This window comes from Petromyzon marinus, unplaced genomic scaffold, assembly GCF_048934315.1.
Source record: "Petromyzon marinus isolate PM22_M1 ecotype Great Lakes invasive population unplaced genomic scaffold, UKy_Petmar_22M1.pri1.0 PM_Scaffold_141, whole genome shotgun sequence".
Classification (NCBI taxonomy): Eukaryota; Metazoa; Chordata; class Hyperoartia; order Petromyzontiformes; family Petromyzontidae; genus Petromyzon; species Petromyzon marinus.
Genome location: NW_027423104.1, coordinates 135,358 through 161,145, shown reverse-complemented (window position 1 = coordinate 161,145; position 25,788 = coordinate 135,358). Strand labels below are relative to the sequence as shown.

At 48.3% G+C, this 25,788-nt stretch overlaps 1 protein-coding gene across 1 annotated transcript in view; it reads left to right on the top strand.

Annotated features, from left to right (window-relative positions):
- LOC142922706 (NACHT, LRR and PYD domains-containing protein 3-like) overlaps positions 1 to 25,788 on the top strand; it is a 54,536-nt gene that overhangs the window by 13,431 nt on the left and 15,317 nt on the right. The window contains exons 2-7 of the mRNA XM_076063526.1: positions 4,105 to 4,490; positions 6,031 to 6,093; positions 6,314 to 7,997; positions 17,270 to 17,356; positions 19,736 to 19,819; positions 20,583 to 20,669. Coding sequence (XP_075919641.1) covers positions 4,127 to 4,490; positions 6,031 to 6,093; positions 6,314 to 7,997; positions 17,270 to 17,356; positions 19,736 to 19,819; positions 20,583 to 20,669 — 2,369 coding nt within the window. The 5' untranslated portion in view covers positions 4,105 to 4,126. The remainder of the gene's footprint in view (positions 1 to 4,104; positions 4,491 to 6,030; positions 6,094 to 6,313; positions 7,998 to 17,269; positions 17,357 to 19,735; positions 19,820 to 20,582; positions 20,670 to 25,788) is intronic.

Sequence of the window (25,788 nt, the reverse complement as noted above, 5' to 3'; positions counted from 1 at the left end):
CGTTGTCTGTTGAAAGCTCTTAACAGATAGGTGAAAGCCCTCCCCGTAGAGGTTATCAATTCTAGATTTGAAGCTTTCGTGACTGCAAGGATCCATACTCTTTGGTTCTATTCGGTAAAGTCACGTAGGTAAAAAATAAAACAACAAAAATCACGACGTTTCGGCCACAACACAAGTGGCCTTCATCAGGTGAAGGGACCGTACTGTCACGAGGACACCGTTGGAGTGAAGACAGTCAAGCCCAGGTCGCGGAAGGAGGCTGCACAGACACCTGAACCACTGCTGTCCTGGATGTGTGATTTATTTAACACTAGCGGGAAGTACCCGGCGTTGCCTGGGCAAAAAAGGCAGACACACACATGGCCTTACACACAGACATCGACCCACACACATAGAAACACATCGACTTAGACGCACACACACACACACAAATATGGTTAAACCCAGGGTGGATCGTTAGCAGGCCAGCCTAAATGTTTCCAACCGGCGAAGATGTTCCATTAGGTGGGTGCACGTTTCGCAAGCGTACAGAAGGTAGGGGATTACCGTGGCCGAGAAAACCTGGAGCTTCATGCGGAGCGAGAGACCAGGTAGCTTCCACACAGCGTAACGCAGCCGATGAAAAGATAATGGCGCTCAACTGATTTGGAGTGAGACCTCTGGTGTTAAACCGGAGCTGGTCATGAGCACACTGGCCAGGTATGGGAATCTCTCCAATCTCTCCACAACTGGCACATCAGAAATTGTGAGTTGTGGGGGTGGATTGTCCGATGGTACAAAATACCCAGCCAGGTGCTTAGATTTGATGGGGCTGATGGTAAGGCCCCACCTCTTAGTGCCAAGCTCCAGGTTCAGCAGCAGTGCCTCCAAGTCCTCCTCTGAGTGAGCAGGATTCACCAGAGCATCGGCATACATTACATGGTTGATTAATAGGGAGCCATCCCTTGACCATACCCGGGCATCGATCAGCCTCCCATTGTATATGTACCATATGGTAATTCCTCCGGTACAGCCATTGAAGTCTTCACGAACTACGTGGTCAAAATATATGTTAAATAATGTGGGAGCCAGAGAACATCCCTGTCGCACCCCAAGGTGTAGAGGGAATGGCTCTGACTGACGGCCACGTAGTTTGATGCGGGGCCGCTCACCATCATGAAGGTCCTTAAGGATCGTGAGCAAAGGGTGAGGGACTCCAAAAGTATGAAGAACAACCCAGGTGATGGTATCATAGGCCTCGACCAGGTCAATAAAGCACACATATTCACTCACACGCACACATGGACCTACAGACACGCAAATAAACGGACTTACACGGACTCACATGGAGCCACGGACACAAAGCGACTAACACACACGCCCATGGACTGACACACACAGACATATCGACTCGCACACACAAACACATGGACTTGCACACACACACATATGGACTCACACACACATAGACATCCACTTTAGATACACACACATGAAGTTACACACACATATATGGACGTAGACACATACAGCGACACACACACATCACCTTACACACAGATATATGTGGACTCACAGACAGATTGACGTAAAGACACACATGTACTTACACACACACATATGGACTAAGACACACACACATGGACTTACACACACATACATAGACTGACACACATTGCCCTACACACACATACACATATGGACTGTGTCACACAGACATGTACTTTAGATACACACACATGGATTAACACACACATATGGACTCACACACACGCATTGACTTACACACACACATCGAGTGACACACACACATGTATGGACTTACACACACGTGGACTGACACACACACATCGACGTACACACACACATGGACTAACACACACACACACAGCGACTGATACACACACAAATGGACTGACACGCACACTTGGACTGACACACAAACACTTGGACGTACACACACACATCGGGCGTTGTCCAATCGTAAAAGACAGACGCACACATGGACTTAAACACACGCATGGACCTACACGTGCACACACATGGACTCAAACACACACACATCGACTCGAACACACACACATCGGCGTGCACAGCAATCCCCGATGATGGCACAGCTCTCAGTATTGCAGTACTCCGTATGAGTAAATAGCGTGACATGAGCAATGGAAACAATGCAAATGCATTGAAGAAATAAGGAGAAAGCAGTGTAAATTAAAGAGCAGCAGTACGCACAGGTAAGTTGAGAAGCAGGCTACAGTTTAGATTATAGACTGTCAGTACGCCGACTCAATGACATTAGCATTGCTACAGTCGACATAAAAAGCTGCCAATACAGGCAGCAGCTGAAAAAGCAGAATACAGTCGACATGAAAGGCTGGGAGTACACTGAGTGAGGTAAAGAAGCAGGCAACAGATTATAGACTGGCATAGTCATAATGGTCAAAACGAATATTAGCAGTGTAGATAATAGAGTGGCAGTGCACTGACGTTAATTAACAGCAGGCAGCAGAGCACATGACAGACTGGCAATACACCGTCGCGGCGTGATAAAAGCACAGCTAAAAAAGGGAATATTTATCAAGCTAATAATTAAAATTTTGTTTTGTGCACACAATTATCATTGTAATATCTGGCAACGTATTTGTTTCATAATAGTAAACAATGAACCCGAGTTCTTATCTGCACACAAACATAATTATTGTAATACGTGGCAACTTATAAGTTTCATAATAGTAAGCAATGAACCAGAGCTCCTATGTGCACACAAACATTATTATTGTAATATTTGTCAACTTATTTGTTTAATAATAGCAAACAATGAACCTAGTGGTTAGAGTAAGAAACAAGGAAATTTGTACTTACCATAAGCTTGGTCAGGCCTAGGCCTGTGCGGAGCCCCCGTCCTGGCCTACATTGCCGAGGCGGGGGAGGTAGCACGTTGGCAGGCTGGGCCACTACCCCCACACCCACCCCCCCGGCCGTGCAATAATAATGGTATTTAAGCACTATATTATTATCTACGGACTCTGTTGTAGAAACTGGACGTGTTTTTTTTTTTGGGGGGGGGGGGGCGAAGAGGACATGAGACTGTGAAGAAAAATCCGCAGCGTGAAGTGAAGTGTATATTTATTGCATGTTAAACGCGTAAAATGAAATGTCCCCCGTGAGCTCGACCGTACGCGCATCACTTGGCAGGCCCCCCCCCACGCAATTGTCGTCAGTTGGTAGGTCGATGTGACGCAATAAGTAAATAATTAAAATAAAAATGTCACAAATTTGTTGATTAAACTACTTTTAAGTTTAGGGATGCGAAAACGGAATAGCCTATTCCCACCCTGGGACTTCGGGCATGCTGCCTGGCAATTTTTTTTGGACCTCAAGCCCACCGTCCGAGAGCCAAATCCCTCGCAAGCGCGCCCGCGGAGACTTTTATATATAAGAAGATAATGAACATCACAGTAACACTGACGCTGCCTCATGTGTGTACTTTAAGTTTTGGCTTCCCCACACAAACATACTGTACCTCTACAAAGATCATGTTCACTAATTTCCGTGAAGTGTATGTGACGTCATACCACTGCTAGACAACCTCAGAGCACCCTCTACCCATACACTGAGAGCATAGGAGTGCCCACTACATAGGGATCACCCAAGATCAACGAGAGGTGACGCTATCTCCATCATTGCACATTACAGCGCGATTCGCCATCTGCGTGGCAGCACGGTGGTCGAGGCAGTGAGCGCGTGGTGTCACGCAGCTGCTTAATCTGCTAAAACTGTGGCGTTTTGAATTAGGTTTACATTTTACTTTTTTTACGTAGTGTTGTGTTCAAATGAATGTTCATATGCTTGCACTGAAGAGTGTTTTGAGATGCTTAAGGTGTTTCGATGCTATTTAATATATTTCCATATATTAAAATAACAATTTTAAGCTTACATTACAATTTACATAACTCAATGTATTCACAATCAAATACCTAAAGTCAGAATTGTACCTAACCGAGACCTCTCAGATTTTAGTAGCAACATTTTATTTTAATGATTATTATTCTTTCCGATACCTGGCTAATATTACACGACTATGCTTACAGGTGACACGTGGTTTGTTTTCATTTTCTTCAGGTGACTCGATGCATTTGTCGTGATGGCATCAAAAGATCCTGCATATGAGATCATTAGAACCAACAAAGTGAAACTGCAGGAATACCTCCAGGCGAAGTCTTCAGAAGTGCTTGACCATTCCTGTCAAACAGGGATAGTCCTGCGCAGTGAATACGCGTCCCTCAAAAGCGAGAATGACCCCATTGCACGAACACGGCACCTGGTTGACCTGGTGCTCGACAAGGGAGAAGAAGTGTGCATGAGATTCATTGAAGCCGTGCTGGTGCCACTGAGATCCGAGATCCCTCTCTTGGATCAGTGGATATCACAGCATGAGCAGCAGCTCAACGTGATGGGTGTCGATCTGAGCAGAACTGCGGGTAAAGCCATCGCTGGAGCAGCTTCTCGTGAGTGATGCTAAACTTTACATGGCCATACGCACGTCTCTGGCAAGTTTAGGTGAAGGAATTGCTTTGAACTGAGATTGTTATTTAATATTATCAAACTGCACCACCTTGCATGACAACATTCCTCTCAGGAGGACATTTATATTAAATTCCATAGCAGGGAAACTACAATTTATTAGCAATTGGGAGGAAAGGATAGATGGATAATGAACATGTGTGTAAATATCAAAAACTTACATCCACACTGAACCCCAACATTCATTAATTCGTCATATCCCACACCTCCCTTTCCTTGGAAAAAACGTAAACATGGTAATTTTCTACCTCCTCTTCAGACACAGACATTGAATTTAAGCTGTAATAATGTAATGACCTATGAAGGTTTCTATCAAGTGTCAAGCCCAAGATCTTTGGCAATGGCAGCAAACCCATCTTCTGCCATGGTCTCCATGACTTGGTACAATATGGATTCCACCAAGGCGATGTCGTTGAAACTGTTCCCCTATGCAGGGTGAATGCCCACTTCTGTTAAACTATGGATGCTGCTTCTAGTTCTTGACCTTTGGGCTGCTTTTGACATCACACACCACTCCATCCTCTTGAATCTTCATGGCGATGCAGGTGTTGTCTGATAAACTTATCTCCTGGTGCTGCTTCAATCCCTGGAATTGATTCATATTTTTCCATGCAAGCACTGTCTTCTGTTCAGAAGCCCTAATTCTGTGGTGTTCCACATGGCACAGTCCTGTGCCATCTTTTCTTCTCAGTATAATCTCCTCGTTTTGAGAAAAAAATACGTTTTTATTATCGACTATCACTGCTATTCTAATGACACCCAGCCTTATATTGCCATTGACTCATATAACAGAACCTACTTTCCTCTTAGACCCTGACTTGGATTGGTTATAACTTCCTCCAAATAAAATGTCAACATTTAAGCCCTCATCGTTTGTAAAAAGTCCACTCCAACTAATGACTCCAAGTATTTTATTATGGAGAGCTTACAGAGAGATTAAAATAAAACCATCAAAGTTATGAGCCATTGAGTTAGATGTTACCTTGAAAAGCTGTGATGAAAGATGTCGAGCAAATCTGTCATTAGGGAAATCTCCACTCTCCCCATTCTAGAGGATGCCACAGTGCTTGCTGATGATGCAGTAGCCAGGTTAGTTGAAGTTCAAGTGAACCTACAATGCATCACGTGGGATGCTATGAGTTCTGTGATTCATGTGGCTGTTATTGTGGAGGTGCAAGCGCAGAATCTTCTCTGGCTACAGAAGACCATGCCTGGTGTACTGCACTCCACCACAGTACAGTGTAGCCCCGTGCTAGGTGATGTCGGCCAGCTTGAGATGGGAGAGGAAACACAGCCCCAATACCAGTGAAATATAAAACGTTTAATTCAACATCCTAAACAACAAAAATCAATAACTGTAGGACAAGGCAGCAGTAAATTTTGCATACAGATTGATAGAATTAGGTTGTGATGATGCTGATGTACATCGTAATGCTAAATGTGGAGGTACTATCTTTTTCACAGGAAAAACAAACAAGACAAGTGGTGTGAGCATTTTTTTCAAGATAAAAAATATATTTTACAAAGGTACAGTGTTTATAAAAAAATGTTTCTTTGTAGAATACACATCATGAAAACTTCCACAATAATTCGTGATGTACATGATGTTGCTGCATTATCCATGGCGAACGAATTTGCTACACTTTTTTATTACATAGTTTATTTTAAACATATTTGCCTGCTATAGGAATGTTTTTTTTAGTGTAAATGAAACTAATTTATTTCTTAAATTATTTGTTTAATTTAGATAAACCTGGTGATGATTACAGAGAATTCTTGCTGAAGCTGACATCATTAACACGAGACTACAACGCACGACCTGGAGAACCTGCAGTGTTTTTGCTGGAGAGGATGGTGAAGCCAATTCTGGTTCTCTACTACCGCCATCAAGAAACCAAGGAGCACGAGTTACTAGCGAGAGGCAAGCAACACGAGGAGCTGATGAAGAGAGCACAGAGAGAAGGGATTACTTACAAGAAGCTCTTTGATCCCATTGGTTCCATTGGGAAAAAAAAACACCCCCGACTAGTTATTGTAGTGGGGACTCCAGGCAGCGGTAAAACCATGTTGAGCAAATTCATTGTGCACAGCCTTCTGTCAGGTGAGAGAGTGTTTGCACAACGCTTTGAACACATCGTGCTCATCACGTTCAGGGAGATAAATAATGTTGTAGAGGTGTCACTGGCAGAGCTGTTTTCTAAGCTGCACTCATGTTTGGGAAACAAAGCAGATGAGGTTTTTGCAAACCAAGAGAGAACCCTTTTTGTTATGGATGGGTTGGACGAGTTTGGAAAGTGCCTCCACTATGCCAATGCTTGCACTGATCCACGAAAGACGGCAACAGTAGAAGCCATCATTGCTGCCCTAGTGAATGGAAATCTTTTGCCCAAGGCCTCGGTCTTGATAACGACCAGACCCATTGCCATGGAGCAGCTGAGTGAAGTGAATGTTGATCGAGCTGTTGAAATCACTGGGTTTTCCAACAAAGATAAAATAGCATTCTTTAACAAAATTTACCAAGATAAGAGTCTATCAGGAAGGGCACTCAAGCTCCTGCAGGAAAATGAAACAGTGAATACATTGTGCCAGAACCCTTCATTCTGCCATATAGCAGCCATTACACTGAAGGAATATTTACAGAAGTCTGATCATTTTGAGATTATCCTCAAATCAATGACAGACCTCTTCACGCAATACGTGTTTGGGCTCATAGTACACCATGGACGGGGCAGCCGCGGAGCCAAGGAAATTGTATCATCTCTTGCCAATATGGCTCTGAAGGGGGTTCAGCAAAACATCCAGATGTTCAGCCAAAAAGATCTAGAAGAGTCTGTTGTTAGTTCTTATGAACTAGGAAGTACATTCATCAACAAAGTGTTCACATGTGAGGGCATTCAACAAGGGAGTTGTTATTCATTTTCACACTTGACAATGCAGGAATTCTTTGCAGCGATAGCCGTGCATCTGTCACATTCAACATGGCCAGTGAGTGACGTCATCAAGGCTATTGAGGATAGCAAAGATGGGAGGTTTGATGTGTTTCAGAGGTTTTTTTGTGGATTAGCATCAAGCACTCCATGGAAGTTCTTTGAGGGTATCTTGGATCCTCCATCTACTGATTCTCAAAAGGAAATAATCGAGTGGCTCAATCGCAGCATGAAGACTCATATGGATGACAATCACAGGCTCATCAGTCTCCTGCACTGTGTGCACGAGCTGCATGACCGCATGTCCCTGAGTGATGCCACTAGGTCCATGACTAAGATAGACCTGTCAGGCACAAGCCTGTCCCTGTCAGACTGTGCTGCCATCTCCTGGATTCTGCTGCATCGAGAAGAACCTGTGGAGACACTCAACCTGTCGGGCTGCGGCATTGGCACCGAGGAAATGAAGAGGCTTCAGCCTGGACTGCACAGATGTAAAGAGCTATGGTAAGACTGGCATACCTCGCATTCACTACTTCACAAATTGTGCGTGCATGTGTATGTGTGGGTGTGATATCAACTCGTCTTCAAATGAGTACCAGGTGCAGAGTGTAAAACATCGCGACTCAGGAGAAAACGGCGGCCGGGCGTGATTTTGGTCACCAATCCCATCATATGCCATGCCGGCCTTCATAGGTGCTCCATAACAGCACTTGCCCAAGCAGCCTGTTAAGACTATACGGCGGATCTTTGTCTATAAAAATCCTCACTTAGTAACTGTGCACGCACAGAGTGCAATGTAGCCCCATGCTTGTGTAGTGGGTTCCAGGACACGGAGACGGCAGAATAGAAGCAGCACTTTATTTAAACCTTAACAAGGGTTACACTAGAAGGGGTAGCGGCCCCTCCACCCGTATAACTCAGGAACACACCCCAGGCTTTCTAGCCTAAGCTTTAGGCTCCCAGTTCCTCCTGGTAGGGCTCTAAGGGAGGCTATCAGATCTGGCCCTGGTTAGGCACAGATCTCGGCACCCCGCCGACCAGACCGGCCCTTAGAAGGACTCTGACTCTGGGGCTCTGGGGCCACACCACTGGCTTGCTGTGCCGGCCCTGAAAAGGGCAGCGGTCACAGGAGTTCCAGGGTCTCACCTAGCTGGCCTTCTTTCTTCACTGGTTGCTTCAGCCTCGGGCCCCACACTCTGCCCCGAGCTCCCTGGCTCCCCGCACTTTATACCCACTGGAGCCTTAGCGGACGTTGTTGTAGCCACCAAGGTGTGGGTGAACCACACCTTCCCGTGCCATGTGTTTATTCCCCATAGCACCCCTACATCACCCCCTCCCGTGTAACCCGCAGCCGTCCCGGCTGCAACAATACTCGAACAATAAACACAACAAACCCCCACCCGTGCGTGCCTCATAAGAACGAACACCCCAATAAATAACCCAACCCACCTATACAAAATTACACTATATACACATATACATTGTACCCCCCCCCCCCCCCCCCCCCCCCATCAACGCAGCAAGAAAACTTAACAGTGAACAACAAGAGTAACAAGAACCATTATTACAACAAGCGGCGCGTTTTGGCGCGAGTCCGTTTTGCGGGTCCATCGTAGGGGGAGGGTCCGGTCGGCCCGGCAGTGGGCACCGGCTGTGCAGGTGCACCGTCTTCCGTCACCCCGGAAGGGCAAACTCTGTCCCCACCGGGTGGCGCAGGCGTGCTGGAAGCCGTCATTCTTGAGGCGCCTGAAGGTGGAACAGTTAGCGAAGCATCAAGGGCAGGTGACGAAGACGCCGTCCGGGAGTCAGCGGACACATCACATGCTCGGCCCGTGTAATGTGGTGGAGGGACGCGCGGCACCACAAACGGCTTCAGACGCGAGGGGTGTACGTACCAGCAGCGTTTCCCCCACTGGATACGAAAGCACTGCGGCCGCATAACCTTCACAATAACTACAGGGCCCCTCCAAGGCCGCAACAATTTCGCCGAGGTCGCCAACGGCACCTGAGGGCAGTGCAGCCAGGCTTGATCGCCTGGCTTCCACGCATGTGTGCGTGATTGGCGCGATCGCAACCTCTCGTTGGCCTTCTGCTGAGAGGAAGAGTTTTGGGCCGCTGCCTCCCGCGCCTCGGTCAACCTCAGGATATTAAATTTAACGTGGTCGGCCAATTTCGATTTTCTGCTGGTTTCCGAGACGCGGAGCTGAGTCGCAATTGGTGGGTCAACGTCGCGACCATACATCAAAAAGAACGGCGAGAAGCCGGTTGCCGCGTGAGGAGCCATTCTATAGACGGCCAAAACCCCCGGAATGTGAAGGTCCCAATCGGTCTGGGAGTCACACACCTGGTGACACAACATAGATGTGAGCGTCCTATGCAGCCGCTCCACCATGCCATCGGTTTGTGGGTGATAGGGGGAAGTGCGAATCTTTTTCGTACCAAGAAGCGCACACACCTCGTGCAGAAGGACGCCAGAGAAGTTGTTCCCTTGGTCAGTCAGCAGCCGTTCGGGAGCACCCTTGTCGAGGACATAGCCCTGGACAAAGGCCTCGGCAACGGCTGCTGCTGACTGGTTAGCGAGAGGCCATGCCATAGGCCATCGGGTGAAATATTCCACGCCAACCAGCAGGTACTTGTTACCCCTAGGGGTCGCAGGGAAGGGCCCCAATATATCGAGTGCGACGAGTTCGTTAACCCGAGAGACGGTGATAGATTGTAGCGGTGGGCAGGCGCCTTTCGCTGGTGGTTTTCGTTGGGCGCACTGAGTGCATGCACCCAGGAGGTCATCCACATCCCTTGCCATACCCGGCCAGAAGAAATCCAGCTGGAGCACGGCAAGGGTCTTGTGGGTCCCCAGGTGCAAAAGCCGCTCGTGTGCGGCCCAAACGGCCTTACCCCACAAAGCGGATGGCACCACAAGCCTGTGACGGCATGCCCTCCGATCCCAATGCATTAGGAGCCCCTGGAGCAGCCCGTATGAATCAATCCCCGCGACCCCCGCACGGAACCCCCTGCGCGACGACGCAACGCGAGGAGGGATGCGTCCTCCATCTGGAGGCGCCCCCATTCCGCAACGGACAACCCCAGCAAAGAGTCCGCACCTCCCTCCCCGATAGGACCCTCAGGCAAGGGGTCCTCAGTGGCAGCAGCGAGAACCGGGATATCTAAGGGGGGGCTATCCTCTGGCGGCTTACAACGTCCCGATCCCCTGAGACAAGCGCAATCTGAGGCGGGCGGCAGGCGAGACAGCGCATCCGCATTAGTGTGCCGAGCACCCTTCCGATATGTGGTCGTGAAATCATAATCCTGAAGGATTTCGAACCATCGGGACAATTGCCCCGAAGGCTGCGTCACCCGCAAGGCATATTGTAATGCCGCATGGTCTGTACGGACAGTGAAATGCCGACCGTACAGGTATGGGCGATACTGTTGCATAAAAAATACAATAGCCAAGAGTTCCCGACGCGTGACGCAGTATCTCTGTTCCGCCGGAGACAAAACCCTACTGCCATAAGCCACGGCGCGTTCCACACCACAGATCACCTGTGAGAGCACACCCCCAATGCCCGTATTGCTGGCATCTGTATCGAGCAGGAAGGGTTCCGAAAAATCGGGGTAGCTCAATGGAGGGGCCCGCACGAGAGCGTCGCGAAGGGAACAAAAAGCGACCTCCTCCTCCTGGCCCCAGTGAAATTTCACTCCCTTCGCCGTCAGAGCGTGTAAGGGCTTAGCAATGGTCGCGAAATCCGCGATGAACCGCCGGTAATAAGACGCAAATCCAATGAAACTCCTGACCTCAGCCACCGAGGTGGGGGTTGGCCAGGAGCTGACACACTGCGTCTTTGCGGGATCGGTGGATATGCCCGAGCGGCTGACGATGTGCCTCAAATAGCGTACGGATTCCCGTAGCAGGTGGCACTTTTGCGGCTTAAATTTCAAATTCGCAGCACACATTTTGAGGAACACGGCGCGCAAGCGCAAAAGGTGTTCGTCAAATGTCTTGCTGAACACGATGACGTCATCCAGATAGATCAAACAGACGTTCCACTGTATGCCAGCCAAACCAGTTCCATAAGGCGCTGAAATGTCGCCGGAGCGGAGTGTAATCCCATAGGTAACCGGTTAAATTGGAATAGGCCGTGTGGTGTGCGAAACGCAGTCTTTGGCTTGGACTCATCATCCAATGGGAGTTGCCAGAATCCGGATAACAAGTCCAACGTAGAAAAAAAACGTGCGCCAGCCAGAGCATCCAGAGATTCGTCCATCCGGGGAAGTGGATACGCGTCGGCCACGGAGATCTTATTAAGGCGGCGAAAATCCACACAGAATCGCAAGGACCCATCGTGCTTTTTGACAAGCACTATGGGTGCTCCCCATGGACTGGTGGAAGGGGCTATAATGTCTGCAGCCAGCATGTCATCCACTGCCAATTTGACATGATCTTTTTCGGCCGGACTTAACCGAAAAGGATTCTGGCGTACCGGGGCATTGTCACCCGTGTCAATGTGGTGACGCAACAATTTCGTGCACCCAATGTCATATTTGTGTTTACTAAAGACATCGGAAAATTCCGTCAGAAGGGTGCGTAGGCCGGCACGCTGGGAGTCACTCGTGCCCGAACATAGTGCGTCCATCCAACTATCGTCCCCCTCAGAATGCGGTTGAGCCAGAGGATCGGTCCCCACATTACCCATAACCGTGTCTACCATGGGGACCGGCGTCGCGTGCGCGAGCACAGTTTTCTGAGGAACGACGGCCGTCTGTACGCCAACGTTAAGGACGAGGATAAACGGATCATCGCTTCCCTTAACGAGCGTTTGAGCGGCCACCAGATCCAGCCCGTTTTCCCCAGCCCTCGAGGGCCCTAACAGAATTCCCTGGTCCAGAACACCGGGCACGAAAGGCCGACGCAAGCGAAGGGGCACGAGCATTTGTGCCCCGGGAGGTACACGCGCCGTCCGAGTGACGAACGCTTGTATCGACGCGCACGCTGCCCTTGAGGTGACAGGGGAAGGCAGGAATGTTACCCGTCGGCCCGAGGGAAGCTCGATGCAACCCTGATCAATTAGAATTTTAATCGGCATTTTGCCCAAAAAGTCCGTCCCCAACAAGCACGGAACCGCCAGCGAGGACGAGACTAATATCGGCCCGGAGAGTTTGATATCGCCAATGCAAATTTGTGCTCGAATTTGGCCTATGATACCCAGCGAACCCCCGTTCGCTGCGTAACACGGAACGGTGACTGGGAGCAAGGGGCGGCTTTGAACGGGAAGAATATTATAAATCAAGTCTGACACAATGGTCGCCGAAGCTCCCGTATCGACGAGGATACGCACCTCGACCCCGTCAATGCGACCCGTTACCACGGACGAGCCTGCCGACGCAGCAACAATGCGGTGGGCCAATTCCGTCCACTGCCCCGGCCCGAGCACCCTCTCGACCCCGCCGCCACCCAACAAACCAATGGGCGTACCCCGAGGCCCGTACACCGAAACGCGCGAGGTGGGGACAGGTGTGTGCACAGGCCGAGCATGTGGGGTGCCGCGACTTGCCGGATTGCGATGCGGAGGCCTGTAGGCTGGAGCGCCGTCCGACTGTCCCGGCTGTCGTTGACGAGGCGCCCGGCATTCCGCAGCCACGTGGCCCTTGCGGCCACAGTTGTAGCACGTGATGAGCGCCTTGGGGTGCTCCTGGCGATCCAGTGTTGTCCGAGCCGGCCTCCCTCCGGATCTCCACTCCACCGGGCGACCCGCCGCGAAGACCTCCTCGGAGGGGGGGATGGTCGGCGTCCCAGCGCACACCATAGCTGCGCCCTTGGGGACGAGAGGTGATCGACGCTGCGCTATCAGGTGCGCGTGGATGTGTCTTGCTGCCCGCAAGGAGCACATGTCCGCATCGTCCTCTGCGACGATGACGATCTGTAGCTCCTGGGCCAACGCCAGGAGCTTCTCCGTCACCATCGTGTCCACCCCTTCGCCGTCCATCCGCGGGAAAGCCGCTTTTGCGAGGGCCAGGAGAGCCGTGCGATACGCCAGCGGTGGCTCCTTCTGGCCCCTGCACCGCTCGTGGAAGAGTTTGCGGCAGTCCGACGATGGCCCGTAGACTATGGTGAGGACCTGGAGCGCCGACTGTAGCATAGATCGCGTTGATCTGGGAGCTGTGATGAGCGTAGCAAGGGCGTCATCGTCCAGCATGGCCGGTAGCGCACTCAACGCCTCGTTGTCCGTCCAGCCGGCCATCTCTTGATGAGCAAGAAAGCGGCGTTGAAAGGCCCCCCAGTCGCCGCCGTCTGAAACGAACTCCTTCAACACCGGCAGGCGTTGTTGAAACGATGGCTTCGTCTCCGAGAGGTGCCGCGCGCCATTTCCGGCCTCTCCGCCAGTGTTGGAGGGGCTGGGGACACCCATCGGCGGTCGCGCAGGTGATGACGAAGCGCCCGCCGATTGGTCCTGACAGCGGGCGTCCGTTGGTGATGACGTCACCACCGCTGATTGGCCCACAGCGTCCACGGGGGGCTGCGACCCTCCAATCGCCGTGGTGGACACTGTCATGGCGGCAAATCCGAAATCTGGTGGCTGTGTTTCGGCGGGAATGGCCGTTGAACGGCGTTCGTCTCTCTGCCGCCTTTGCGCCCGCAGCCCCGTGTGGTTGATTTCCTCCAGCGTGGAAGCCGCGGCATACAGCAGCTCAGCCAGTCGAGAGTGAGCCGCCTGCAACCCATCCTCCATCGGCGGCCACTCCTCCAGCGGCGGCTGCTGTTGGGGTGTCTGGGGCATCCCAGGATCGTCGGCCGCGGCCTCTGGCGCAATCCCAGGCGAGCTGTCCTCCTCCTGGGGTTCCTGTGATCGGTTTGTACTCCTTGTGTCCATTTTAAGACCACTTCTGACACCAGTTGTAGTGGGTTCCAGGACACGGAGACGGCAGAATAGAAGCAGCACTATTTATTTAAACCTTAACAAGGGTTACACTAGAAGTGGTAGCGGCCCCTCCACCCGTATAACTCAGGAACACACCCCAGGCTCTCTAGCCTAAGCTCTAGGCTCCCAGTTCCTCCTGGTAGGGCTCTAAGGGAGGCTATCAGATCTGGCCCTGGTTAGGCACAGATCTCGGCACCCCGCCGACCAGACCGGCCCTTAGAAGGACTCTGACTCTGGGGCTCTGGGGCCGCACCACTGGCTTGCTGTGCCGGCCCTGAAAAGGGCAGCGGTCATAGGAGTTCCAGGGTCTCACCTAGCTGGCCTTCTTTCTTCACTGGTTGCTTCAGCCTCGGGCCCCACACTCTGCCCCGAGCTCCCTGGCTCCCCGCACTTTATACCCACTGGAGCCTTAGCGGACGTTGTTGTAGCCACCAAGGTGTGGGTGAACCACACCTTCCCGTGCCATGTGTTTATTCCCCATAGCACCCCTACACTTGCGTAAACACTCGGACATGCATAGCCGACGCATGAACACAACTTTTGACAAAATATTTCCCCTCGCCACTGCTGTCATTGTCCTCACTCCTCACTTCTCACTTCACTCCTCTCCCCGCACTCCACGCTCTCCCCTCCCCTTAACCCCCAATCTGCTCCTGCCTTCACTTTTCCCATAACCCAACCCTCCCTTTCCCATCCCTTCACTCTTCTCCCCCGATACTCACGCCTACCCAGCCATTGAGGGATAATATTTGGTGAGTGAATGCGTGCCTGCTTGAGTTGGTGGGTGACTTGGTGAGTGGATCGATGAGTGAGTATGTTGAGTTGGTTGATGATGTGAGTGAGTAGGTGGGTCAGTGGTGTGTGAGTGGGTTGGTGAATGAGTAAATTAGTGTGTGAGTGGGTTGGTGAATTAGTGAATTAGTGTGAGTGGGTGAGTAACTGTATAGTGAGTAGGTGGGTCCACATTGAATGCTGCACTCACTGTACATTAAAGTACAAAAGGAAGAAAAGTTATGCATATGCATGGCTGCTGCAACGCTTTCCATCATCTTCAGCAACATTTAATTAGCGATGATGATAGCCCTCACACTAGGTGCAAGAAGTGAGGTTACCGTAGACCACACTGAGAAAATGGAGCCCTGATAGCGGCTCTGCAGTGGAGAGTGAGGTTAACGGTTTGATCCACGTAGCCAATTCAAGCCCCTGGTTCTCAAACTATTGGGGAAAGTGAAGCCAGTGACAGAGAACAAGTACACACACTATTACACTGCACTCCAAAGCACAAAGACAATCTCCCCGTGGAGCCTGCATACACTTTTGAGGCAATTGCTGATCGCACTTCCCTGACCAGCAACGCCCTTGGCTGCCTTACTTTCCCCATTGCTGATGTTCACACACCATATCATGTACTCATTTAAGGTTTAGTCACCCAAGGGGAGTTCCAGGACCAGATTGTTTATCACTCACCACTGATGCTGTTACCAGATATTAAACCTAGGTCACTTAGTTAATAATGGAATGTGCAAACGACTTTCCCAACATTCCCATAAACGCATAAAAATGCACAATGAAAGAAACTCATATATATACACACACAGACATGTACACACACAAACGTACACGTAGTGTACATATAAACTCACACACTCCTACACATGTACAAGTACAGCCTTTGGTCACTCCACTGCTGGATAAGGCACTCCCACACAATGCAGGTCTTGGGGGTTATTTGACCAGACATCACCACTCAAGTCAGTGTGGGTTGGTGTAGAACATCGAGATGAATGTTGTTCCATTGCCATAATGCAGCTCCGCAGGCTACAACACCTGTTGTTATGCATGTCAGTCATGGGTAGAAGCACCATCCAGGGTCGATCCTATTTAGATTTTCAGATTTATTAGATCTTACGTGTACACTAATATACACACTCTCATATATGAATATACACACTCACATATCCATATGCACTAATATCCATATACACGAATACTTGCACATTACTACACACTCACACACACTTATACACACCCATGTTTGAGTCTGCAGTTGTTTTAATGTTACAGTATTTTTCACATTAAAATAAATGCAAGCCATCTTCATATAAGGATTCACATTCGTAAGGCGCAATTCGTCCAGTGATCTGAGTGCGCCATGAACAAATTAGTTAATATACGCGTGTACGTGCAGGCAGTCCCAGGTTTACGGAAATCCGAATTTACGGAAATGCTCCCATAAATAATGTGAAAAAACTCAACGTGTGGAAATGTTTGCATTAGTTACATAAGTGCAACTAGTGCAGCACGTTGAGGTCGACGATGTCTACTGCGGAGCGAGGCTTAAGCCCCGCCTCAAACAAAACGCCGCCTTCACCGAGCCCGAGCTTCACGAGGATTAAGGTGAAAAAAAATATATTCCATAACGTAATTATTTTCGTTTTGTAGCATTATGTTATTGCTTGTTGTCTATGCTTAGAACTATATATGTTCCCATGTTTCTATTGCTGGTTTTCATCTTAAGTTTATTTAATGAGTTTTTTTACTTGAGTTACTGCGTGCGTGTTGACGAGGTCTGGCAAAACAACACCTTTTTAAACACAAACACGTTTCAGATTATAAAGGTACAGGGCAGTATAATTGAATGGATGATTGTGAGTAAACTGATATTTGTGAATGCCACCTATTATATAAAATGTCTATCACAGAAGCATTAGACAATGAGCAGCTTTGCTCATGAACGTGTGTGCTCTGGTCACGTGCACCGCCATTGTGAGTGTCCCTCACTCACCGCGTGTTTGACTCCGCGGTACCCGTGGACTCAGTGAGTCAGCGCTGTCTCTTCTCCCGTCCACCCGGGTTTAGGCTGCGTGACAACAAGATCAGAGACAGCGGACTCCGACTTTTAGCGGACGGGATGTTGGGGAGAGAAGGACGTTTGGAGACGTTAGAGTGAGTAATGTCCTGATGCACACAGACTTATATATAAGTACACCTAAGCAAATATACACACACATACAGACACAAAACACAAAGATGCTCAGTATAGCATAATAATGTTGTATTTAAACGTCGATTATAACTTAATTTTTTATGCACTCATCAATTAAGTTATTAACCACACTTATTACAGCACTTTTAACCACTATTAAATAATACAATTACAATTTTCACATTCCCTACTCTAACCAATGATATTGTTTCGAACTATATTATGTTAATACAGTAGATCATCGATTATGTCCAGCGGCTTCGGAGGGAAGGGGGTGCTGGATTTTCAAAAACACCAGATAATCGCATCATTATTTAATATAACTTGTTTTTGCAAAGTCTTGAATAAGATTATGTTTATAGGTGTTCTGTATATATTTAGTGTTTCAAATCGTTTGCGATGTGAAAATCGCTTAAATAAATATGCAAAGACAAAATAATTATCCAGCTGTAAAAAGTGACTATTTACTGTACCGCATTCACCACTCCAATATCAAAGACTCTGCATGGGGTGATGTGCGTACTAGGATCTTGTTCAACAACTTGTGTTTGACAACGACTTGTGATTGACAACAACAACTTGTGTTTGACAACATCAACTTGTGTTTGACAACAACTTGAGTTTGACAACTTGTGTTTGACAATAACAACAACTTGTGCTTGACAACAACAACTTGTGTTTGACAACAACTTGTGTTTGACAACAACAACCTGTGTTTGACAACAACAACTTGTGTTTGACAACAACAACTTGTGTTTGACAACAACAACTTGTGTTTGACAACTACAACAACTTGTGTTTGACAACTACAACAACTTGTGGTTGACAACAACTTGTGGTTGACAACAACAACTTGTGGTTGACAACAACTTGTGGTTGACAACAACAACTTGTGTTTGACAACAACAACTTGAGTTTGACAACAACTAGCGTTTGACAACAACAACAACTTGTATCTGACAACAACAACTTGTGTTTGACAACAACAACTTGTGTTTGACAACTACAACTTGTGGTTGACAACAACTTGTGGTTGACAACAACAACTTGAGTTTGACAACAACTAGCGTTTGACAACAACAACTTGTGTTTGACAACAACAACTTGTGTTTGACAACAACTTGAGTTTGACAACAACTAGCGTTTGACAACAACAACAACTTGTATCTGACAACAACAACTTGTGTTTGACAACAACAACTTGTGTTTGACAACAACAACTTGTGTTTGACAACAACAACTTGTGGTTGACAACAACAACTTGTGGTTGACAACAACAACTTGCGTTTGACAACAACTAGCGTTTGACAACAACTTGTGTTTGACAACAACAACTTGAGATTGACAACAACTAGCTTTTGACAACAGCAACTTGTGTTTGACAATCGTCGCACTGATGCAGACTTCAGACCGGTGCTCTGGCGAACAGAGGATCGCACTGCATATTTACTATAACTGTAGTTATTCGTCATGACAAAAATATATACGTGCAGTATTTTCATTGTTTAAGTTGTATTTGATACGGAAATGGGAGGATGTTCTGAGGAAATTGAGAGGATATTGGAAGGATTGTAGTGGAAATGCCGATATGCAGACCAGGTTCTGAGTTACCTTGTGCTCAGACAGTTGTCACTGGGGGTTTCCTTTCAATTACATGGTGATGAGATGTTAAATTTAACGCTTTTAGCTGTGATCGCTTTTAGGAAGATGCAATATCGAAGATAAATCATGATTATTTGATCTATATATACATACACAGAGATTCTACAGAGAGCCTTTAGCAGACTTTTGGTCATATACTGTTAAGGGACACCTAATGAAGGCCAGAACGGCACATGAGGGGTTGGGAGGCCAGCACCACACTGAGCCAACTGATGTTTACTTACCACACCAAGTACTCATGTAAGGCTGAGTCGACCTACGTGAGGTCCACGGCCGTTTTAGATATTCATCAATGAAGTTAGCCATGAGCGGCAATCGAACCAGGTTTGTGGCGCAGTTTGCTAACCACTGCACCACTACTTCCCACGTGCATACATACACTAAGATGCACAACTACACACACATGCATAGAGATGGACTAACACAAATGCACACATTGTAGACATTCACACACATCACATTAAACCCAAAAACCTAAACAGCAGTCGCTATTTGCAAGCTCCTATTAAAGTTGACATGAGGTTCATTTGTGCACAGTATCCACAAACACGACCCTCAACCAGTGTCCCATCAACCATCACTACCTCTCAACCACCCCTCACCATCTCCCACTATCTGCCTAGAGCCTCTACCCATCCCCTTTGCACCCACTCACACCACCTCTTATCTCCCTGCAGCCTGTATCAGTGCTCACTGACGGACAAGTCGGGTTTCTCTCTCGGTGTCATCCTCAAGGCCAACACAGGTTTGAAGAGTCTCAAGTAAGCTCTGCTGTTCGTTTCTCACATGTGCTCTGTGCACGAACTGTGCTAATTATTTGTGCAACATGTTGTGAAGTAAACATTTAAATGTGAAAACAGCAAATCTTGCTGTCTCTACATGGCAAGGCTGAGCAATATCTTTGTCGATGCCCAAATCATGCAGAATGCACCAAACTGAATACGAAGTGAGACTGGATAGAGCCTGATTGGGAGGCCCCCATGTATTATTAGGTGCTATGTGCTACAGGAAAACTTTGTGGACAGCAGAGGGCAGGGAAGCAAAATCTAGAGACATCTCAAATTTCCTACACTTAATTACTATAAAATGCTTATATCACACTTAAACATTTAAGGGAGGCTGGCTTACACAATTCTTGCTTAATCGATTCCACTTTAAAAATGTTTTACTGTAACCTTAACACATTTGTTTAATTTAACACAGTCTAAAGCAATATTCATTTTCACAACATTGTTTGCAGACACATTCATTGTAAACATTTCCCTGTGTTCCTCGATGAAAATGTACAGTGCAGTATAATTGAATGGATGATTGTGAGTAAACTGATAATTGTGAATGCCACCTATTATATATAAAATGTCTAACAGAAGCATTAAACAATGAGCAGCTTTGCTCATGAACGTGCGTGCTCTGGTCACGTGCACCGCCATTGTGAGTGTCCCTCACTCACCGCGTGTTTGACTCCGCGGTTCCCGTGGGCTCAGTGAGTCAGCGCTGTCCCTTCTCCCGTCCACCCGGGTTTAGGCTGAGTCACAACAAGATCGGAGACAGCGGACTCCAGCTTATAGCGGACGGGATGTTGGGGAGAGAAGGGAGTTTGGAGACGTTAGAGTGAGTTATTTCCTGATGCACACACACTTATATAAGTACACATAAACAAATATATACACACACATGCGGATATAAAATACAGTATTACTACTATAATAGCCCAGAAATGTGCGTAACGCGCGTGATGTCACTCCATGAAATAATCATGAGCGGTTGGATTTTTACACTCACGCAGGTCGAGCGGAATTTTTTTTTAATGTAAATTCGCTTTAAATTTGACATTTCTTTATTGAAAGTTAACCAAATAAATAACTCTACGCAGACGTTACTTTACAGAAAGTGACGGGGGGGCGAGCTCCATGTGAAGTGACGTCATCTGCTCATGATTATTAATGAGGGGGTGCGGGCGGGGTCCATATGAGTGACGTCATCTGCTCATGATTATTGATGGTGGGGAGCTCCATGTGGAATGACGTCATCCGCTCATGATTGTTAATGAGGGAGTTGTGTCCCGCGCGTGACGTAACTCCACATGCCGCACCCCCCGTCATTAAGAAGGTCGAGCGGAAATATATATTTTTCGTAAATTCACTTTAAATTGTACGTTTCTTTATTGAAAGTGAATCTAATAAATAATTATACGCAGCACAAAGTGGATTTGGGGTCTTTATTTTTTCTTCAGCACTTGAAACAAAAGGTAAGTCTAATTTATGCTTCAAAATTTTGGTTAAATAGACATTTCTCGGTGATTTTCCAGATATTGTACTGCAATCCAATTTATTTGAACCCCAGCGACTGAAAGCAGAAGAGAGCAGTGAATTAGAACAAATTTAAGGTCAGTTATATACAGTGCTAAGGTGAAATGCAGTGAAGTGTTACTGGTAGGAACCTCTGGTTACACCAGCCAACAGGGGATTATTGTGTCCGTCCGTCGTGCATCCAAAAATGGGAGGGGTGAGGCTAGGTGAAGAGGGGAGGGTGGGGGGCTGGGTGGGGAGGGAGGGTGGGGAGGGGATGGTGGAGAGGGGCTAAGTGGGGAGGGGAGGGCGGGGGGGGGTGGGTGGGGCTGGGCGGGGGGGGGGTGGGGCTGGGCGGGGGGGGGGTGGGGCGGGGGGGGGGGTGGGGCTGGGCGGGGGGGGTGGGGCTGGGCGGGGGGGGGGTGGGGCTGGGCGGGCGGGGGGGTGGGGCTGGGCGGGCGGGGGGGTGGGGCTGGGCGGGCGGGGGGGTGGGGCTGGGCGGGCGGGGGGGTGGGGCTGGGCGGGCGGGGGGGTGGGGCTGGGCGGGCGGGGGGGTGGGGCTGGGCGGGCGGGGGGGGGGTATTTCACCCGAAGCTCCTGGCCTTACCTCTAAAACTTTATTTTTCTCACCGTTTTATCGGATGTATTTTCACCAACAGTAAGTGTCTTGCTTCATACACAATTTGTGATCAGATTATTTGTTTGTTTAGACTTCCTTTGTCCTTCTTTCTTTGTTCTTCTCTGTTGTTTTTCACTGTTTAGGGCGCGCCTGCGCTCTCTGCAGTGTACAGGTGTCTTTTCTCTCCGCATTATCCGATTTGATAGTTGATTTCATAATCACGCTTTTCTTTGTTGTTATTTCGATTTTGAGTTCCTTTGTTCCTCAAGCAATTTTTAGAATTTGGTGGTTTTTCGTGTTTTTTTTCCGTTCCTTTGTCTCGTGTGCTTCCACGTGTTATACACACCACGTGTTGACACTGTACCACACCAGCCGGTGTGAGTGCAGTGCTAACATCCCCTTTAGACCCCTCTTTGTTTGTGCTGCCAGCGTGTTTACATATTTTTATTTTTATTGGTGTGCTTTTTTTCTACATTTTCGTTTTATTTCTTCTCCTCTTGAAAAAAACCCATGGACTTTAAGTAATTTTACCCTCTCCAGGGGAGCTTTGGGTGGACAGCAGTAATAGTAATTATGAGAAGGTGGTCATAAAACAGGGTTGACCATCTTTATATACATTCTTTTTCGTTTATAGTTGTTTTTTTGTTAATTTTTTTCTTGGCTTTAGAAAATAGAGAGGTTTGCTTTAGTGGTTGTGTGTGACATCTCACACGAGTGAATATGTCCACCCGACCCGCAACAACATACGCGAAAGCTACCGCGCCTACGCAAGGCCGGTCTCTGGGGCCTGCAAAGCACCCGCAGCAGCAGCAGCTGGAGCCTCCATGCGAGGCTGGGATCTGCTGCCCGGCTTCCACCGATGTCCCGCTCGAAGTCTACGTGGAAGCGCTGGGCGCCATCGTGCCTGGAGGCTCGATAAAGTATGCCTCCAAGGTGAGCGGAAGGGTGGTTTTCTTCATGGAGCCCAAAAAGGTGGCAAACGCCACCATGGAGAAGGGGCTGACGGTTGACAATTGGCACCTCGCCTTGGAGCCACTGTCATCACCATCGGTACGCGTAATCGTATCCAACGTCCGCCCTACATTCCCGATAAAGACATCCAAGATAACCTGGCTAAGTTGGGCACGCTGACTTCCAACCTACAGCGTGTGCCTTTGGGCCTCAAAAATCCTGCCTTGAGGCATGTCTTGTCTTTTAGAAGACAGGTCTACATGCTGGTGCCCTATGGGCAGCTTGAGGAGGGCTCCTTTGTGGTCATGCATGGAGGAAGGGCCCATAGGCTGTTTTACTGCAGGGATGTGCTAAAATGCAACCTATGCAAAGCAGAGGGGCATATTAATAAACACTGCCCAAAGACAGCAAATGCCCAATCCAACAGTGAGGCAACGGTGGACAAGGGTGCTAAAGAAGCACACCCAACAAGTGACTCGGGAGAGGGTCCCTCACCGCGGAGATCACCCGAAAGCCTCGGTGTTCTTTGTGCAGGAGACGCATCTTACAACCAGCGAGGAGGATAAATGGGAAACGGAATGGAAAGGTGATTTGTTTTTCAGTCACCTTACTCATTATTCTTCAGGAGTGGTAACGTTATTTGCACTGGGGTTTACACCTACCATAGTTAACCAGGTTGAGGTGGTACCGGGAAGAGCCCTCGACGTAACGATCAAACTTAATGACATTTCTGTCCACCTCATATGATGCGGAAAAACTTTTTTTTTTTCAATGAGTTACAGGACCATCTCAAAAACATCCCGAATGACGAGTGTCTGATTTTGGGAGGAGATTTCAACTGTGCACTCGATGTCCTCGACCGCACTGGCACCGAGCATTGCAAAAGCGGTGTCCTGAATACCTTGCGGCATGTGTCCACATGTACAGTCTTGTAGATGTGTGGCGGACGCAACATCCAAAGCAGCAAGGTTTCACCTTTACAAGAACCCGGGCTGACAGAACACTGTCACAGTCAAGGATTGACCGGTTTTACATCTCAAAAGACCTTGAAAATAGTGCAGTGTCGTCCAATATTCAGGCGGCACCACTGGCCGATCATCGCCTAATACTACTTAAAATGAAAATACGAGGGGTCCCAAGGGGATCGGCATACTGGCGTTTCAATAATGCCCTTTTGCAAGACACCACCTTCACTGGTGTTTTTTGGGTCTTCTGGGTGCAGTGGCAGGGAAAGAAAGATCGGTTTAATAGCTTAGCACAATGGTGGGACATAAGGAAAGTACACATCAAAAACTGTGTCAGTTGTACGCCTGGGGAAACAACAAATATTGACCGAGAAATTTGTGAGCTGGAGAACAGGGTCCATATTTTAGAGCAAAAGCGGAAGATTGGGGACGATCCAGGCCTGCTGCAGGAATATGTGGAGACCCTAGAATGTCTATAAGGGTTGCAGAAAGAAAAGGCAAAAGGGGCATTTGTACGCTATCGTTTTAAAGATACCCTTGATATGGACTCTAGCTCGACACTTTTTTTCTCATTAGGGAAGCAGAATGGTAGACGCAAAGCCATGGAGCATTTATTTGATGACAAGGAGGTCCTTGTTTCCTACAATAATCAGATAGCTACAACAATAGCACAGTACTATGCGAATCTCTTCTCTCCAGAGCATATATCCACAGTGGCCCAGAATGAAATCTGGAAGGACCTGCCTACTTTGAGTGAAGAAGAAGAGGTCGAACAAAGCGACCTGGACATGGCAGTGAGTGCCCTGGCCAGGAACAAATCCCCAGGGATTGATGGGCAGACGGGCGAGTTTTATCATCATTTTTGGCACTCCATTCGTGAAGACTACAAAGTCGTGCTGGATGAAGCAGTGGAGACCAACATGATGCCTCAGTCCTGGAGGAGAGCCGTGCTCACACTGATTCCGAAAAAGGGCAACCTCAGATACCTTAAAAATTGGTGTCCAGTCTAAGTGCTGAGCACAGACTATAAGATTCTCGCGAAAGCTGCATCTGCAAGGCTTAAGAGGGTGTTGGCTAAGATTATTGCCGATGATCAGGCATACACTGTTCCAGGGAGGACCATCCATGATGGGATTTTCCTGGTCAGAGATTTGATCAGTCTGTCGGAGCATTTGAACTTCCCACTTGCCTTTCTCTCCTTTGATCAAGAGAGCCTTTGAAAGGGCTGATCACCAGTATCTTCTTGGCACTCTGAAAGCGTTTGGTGTTGGGACCTGCTTCATAGGATTGATTAATCTGCTGTACAACATGGCCCAGTGTCTGGTTAAAGTTAATGGCGGACTAATTGCTCCTATAAATTTCAGAAGAGGTATCAGGCAAGGCTGGACTAGTCAGGACAGCTCTACACCCTCGTCGTGGAGCCTTTTCTGCATCTACTCAGACGCCGACTCACCGGATTGACTAAAAGAGCCTAGTATGAGAGTGACCCTCACAGCATATGCCGATGACATCCTCCTCTTTTTACTAAGTTTTGATGACATCGAACGGCTGCACGAGTGCCAAGAGGTTTACTCCCGTGCGTCCTCCTCTAGGATGAACTGTGAGAAGTGCAGTGGGCTGCTTGTTGGGAGGTGGGACGAAGACCAATTCCCAGAGTTGGCCAAAACAATAACGTGGAGCAAAGAGCATCTGCACCATCTCGGCATGCTCCTGGGGCCTGGAGAAAAACCACTGCAGGAAAATTGGGATTTCTTGGAAGAGAAGGTGAGGAAACGACTGGAGCCTTGGAGGCGCCTGCGCAAGTCTCTCACGTTAAGAGGGAAAGCACTGGTGGTGAACCAGTTGGTTGCATCCACCTTGTGGCACCACTTCTTTTCCCTCACTCCACCCGCATACCTCATAGCAAA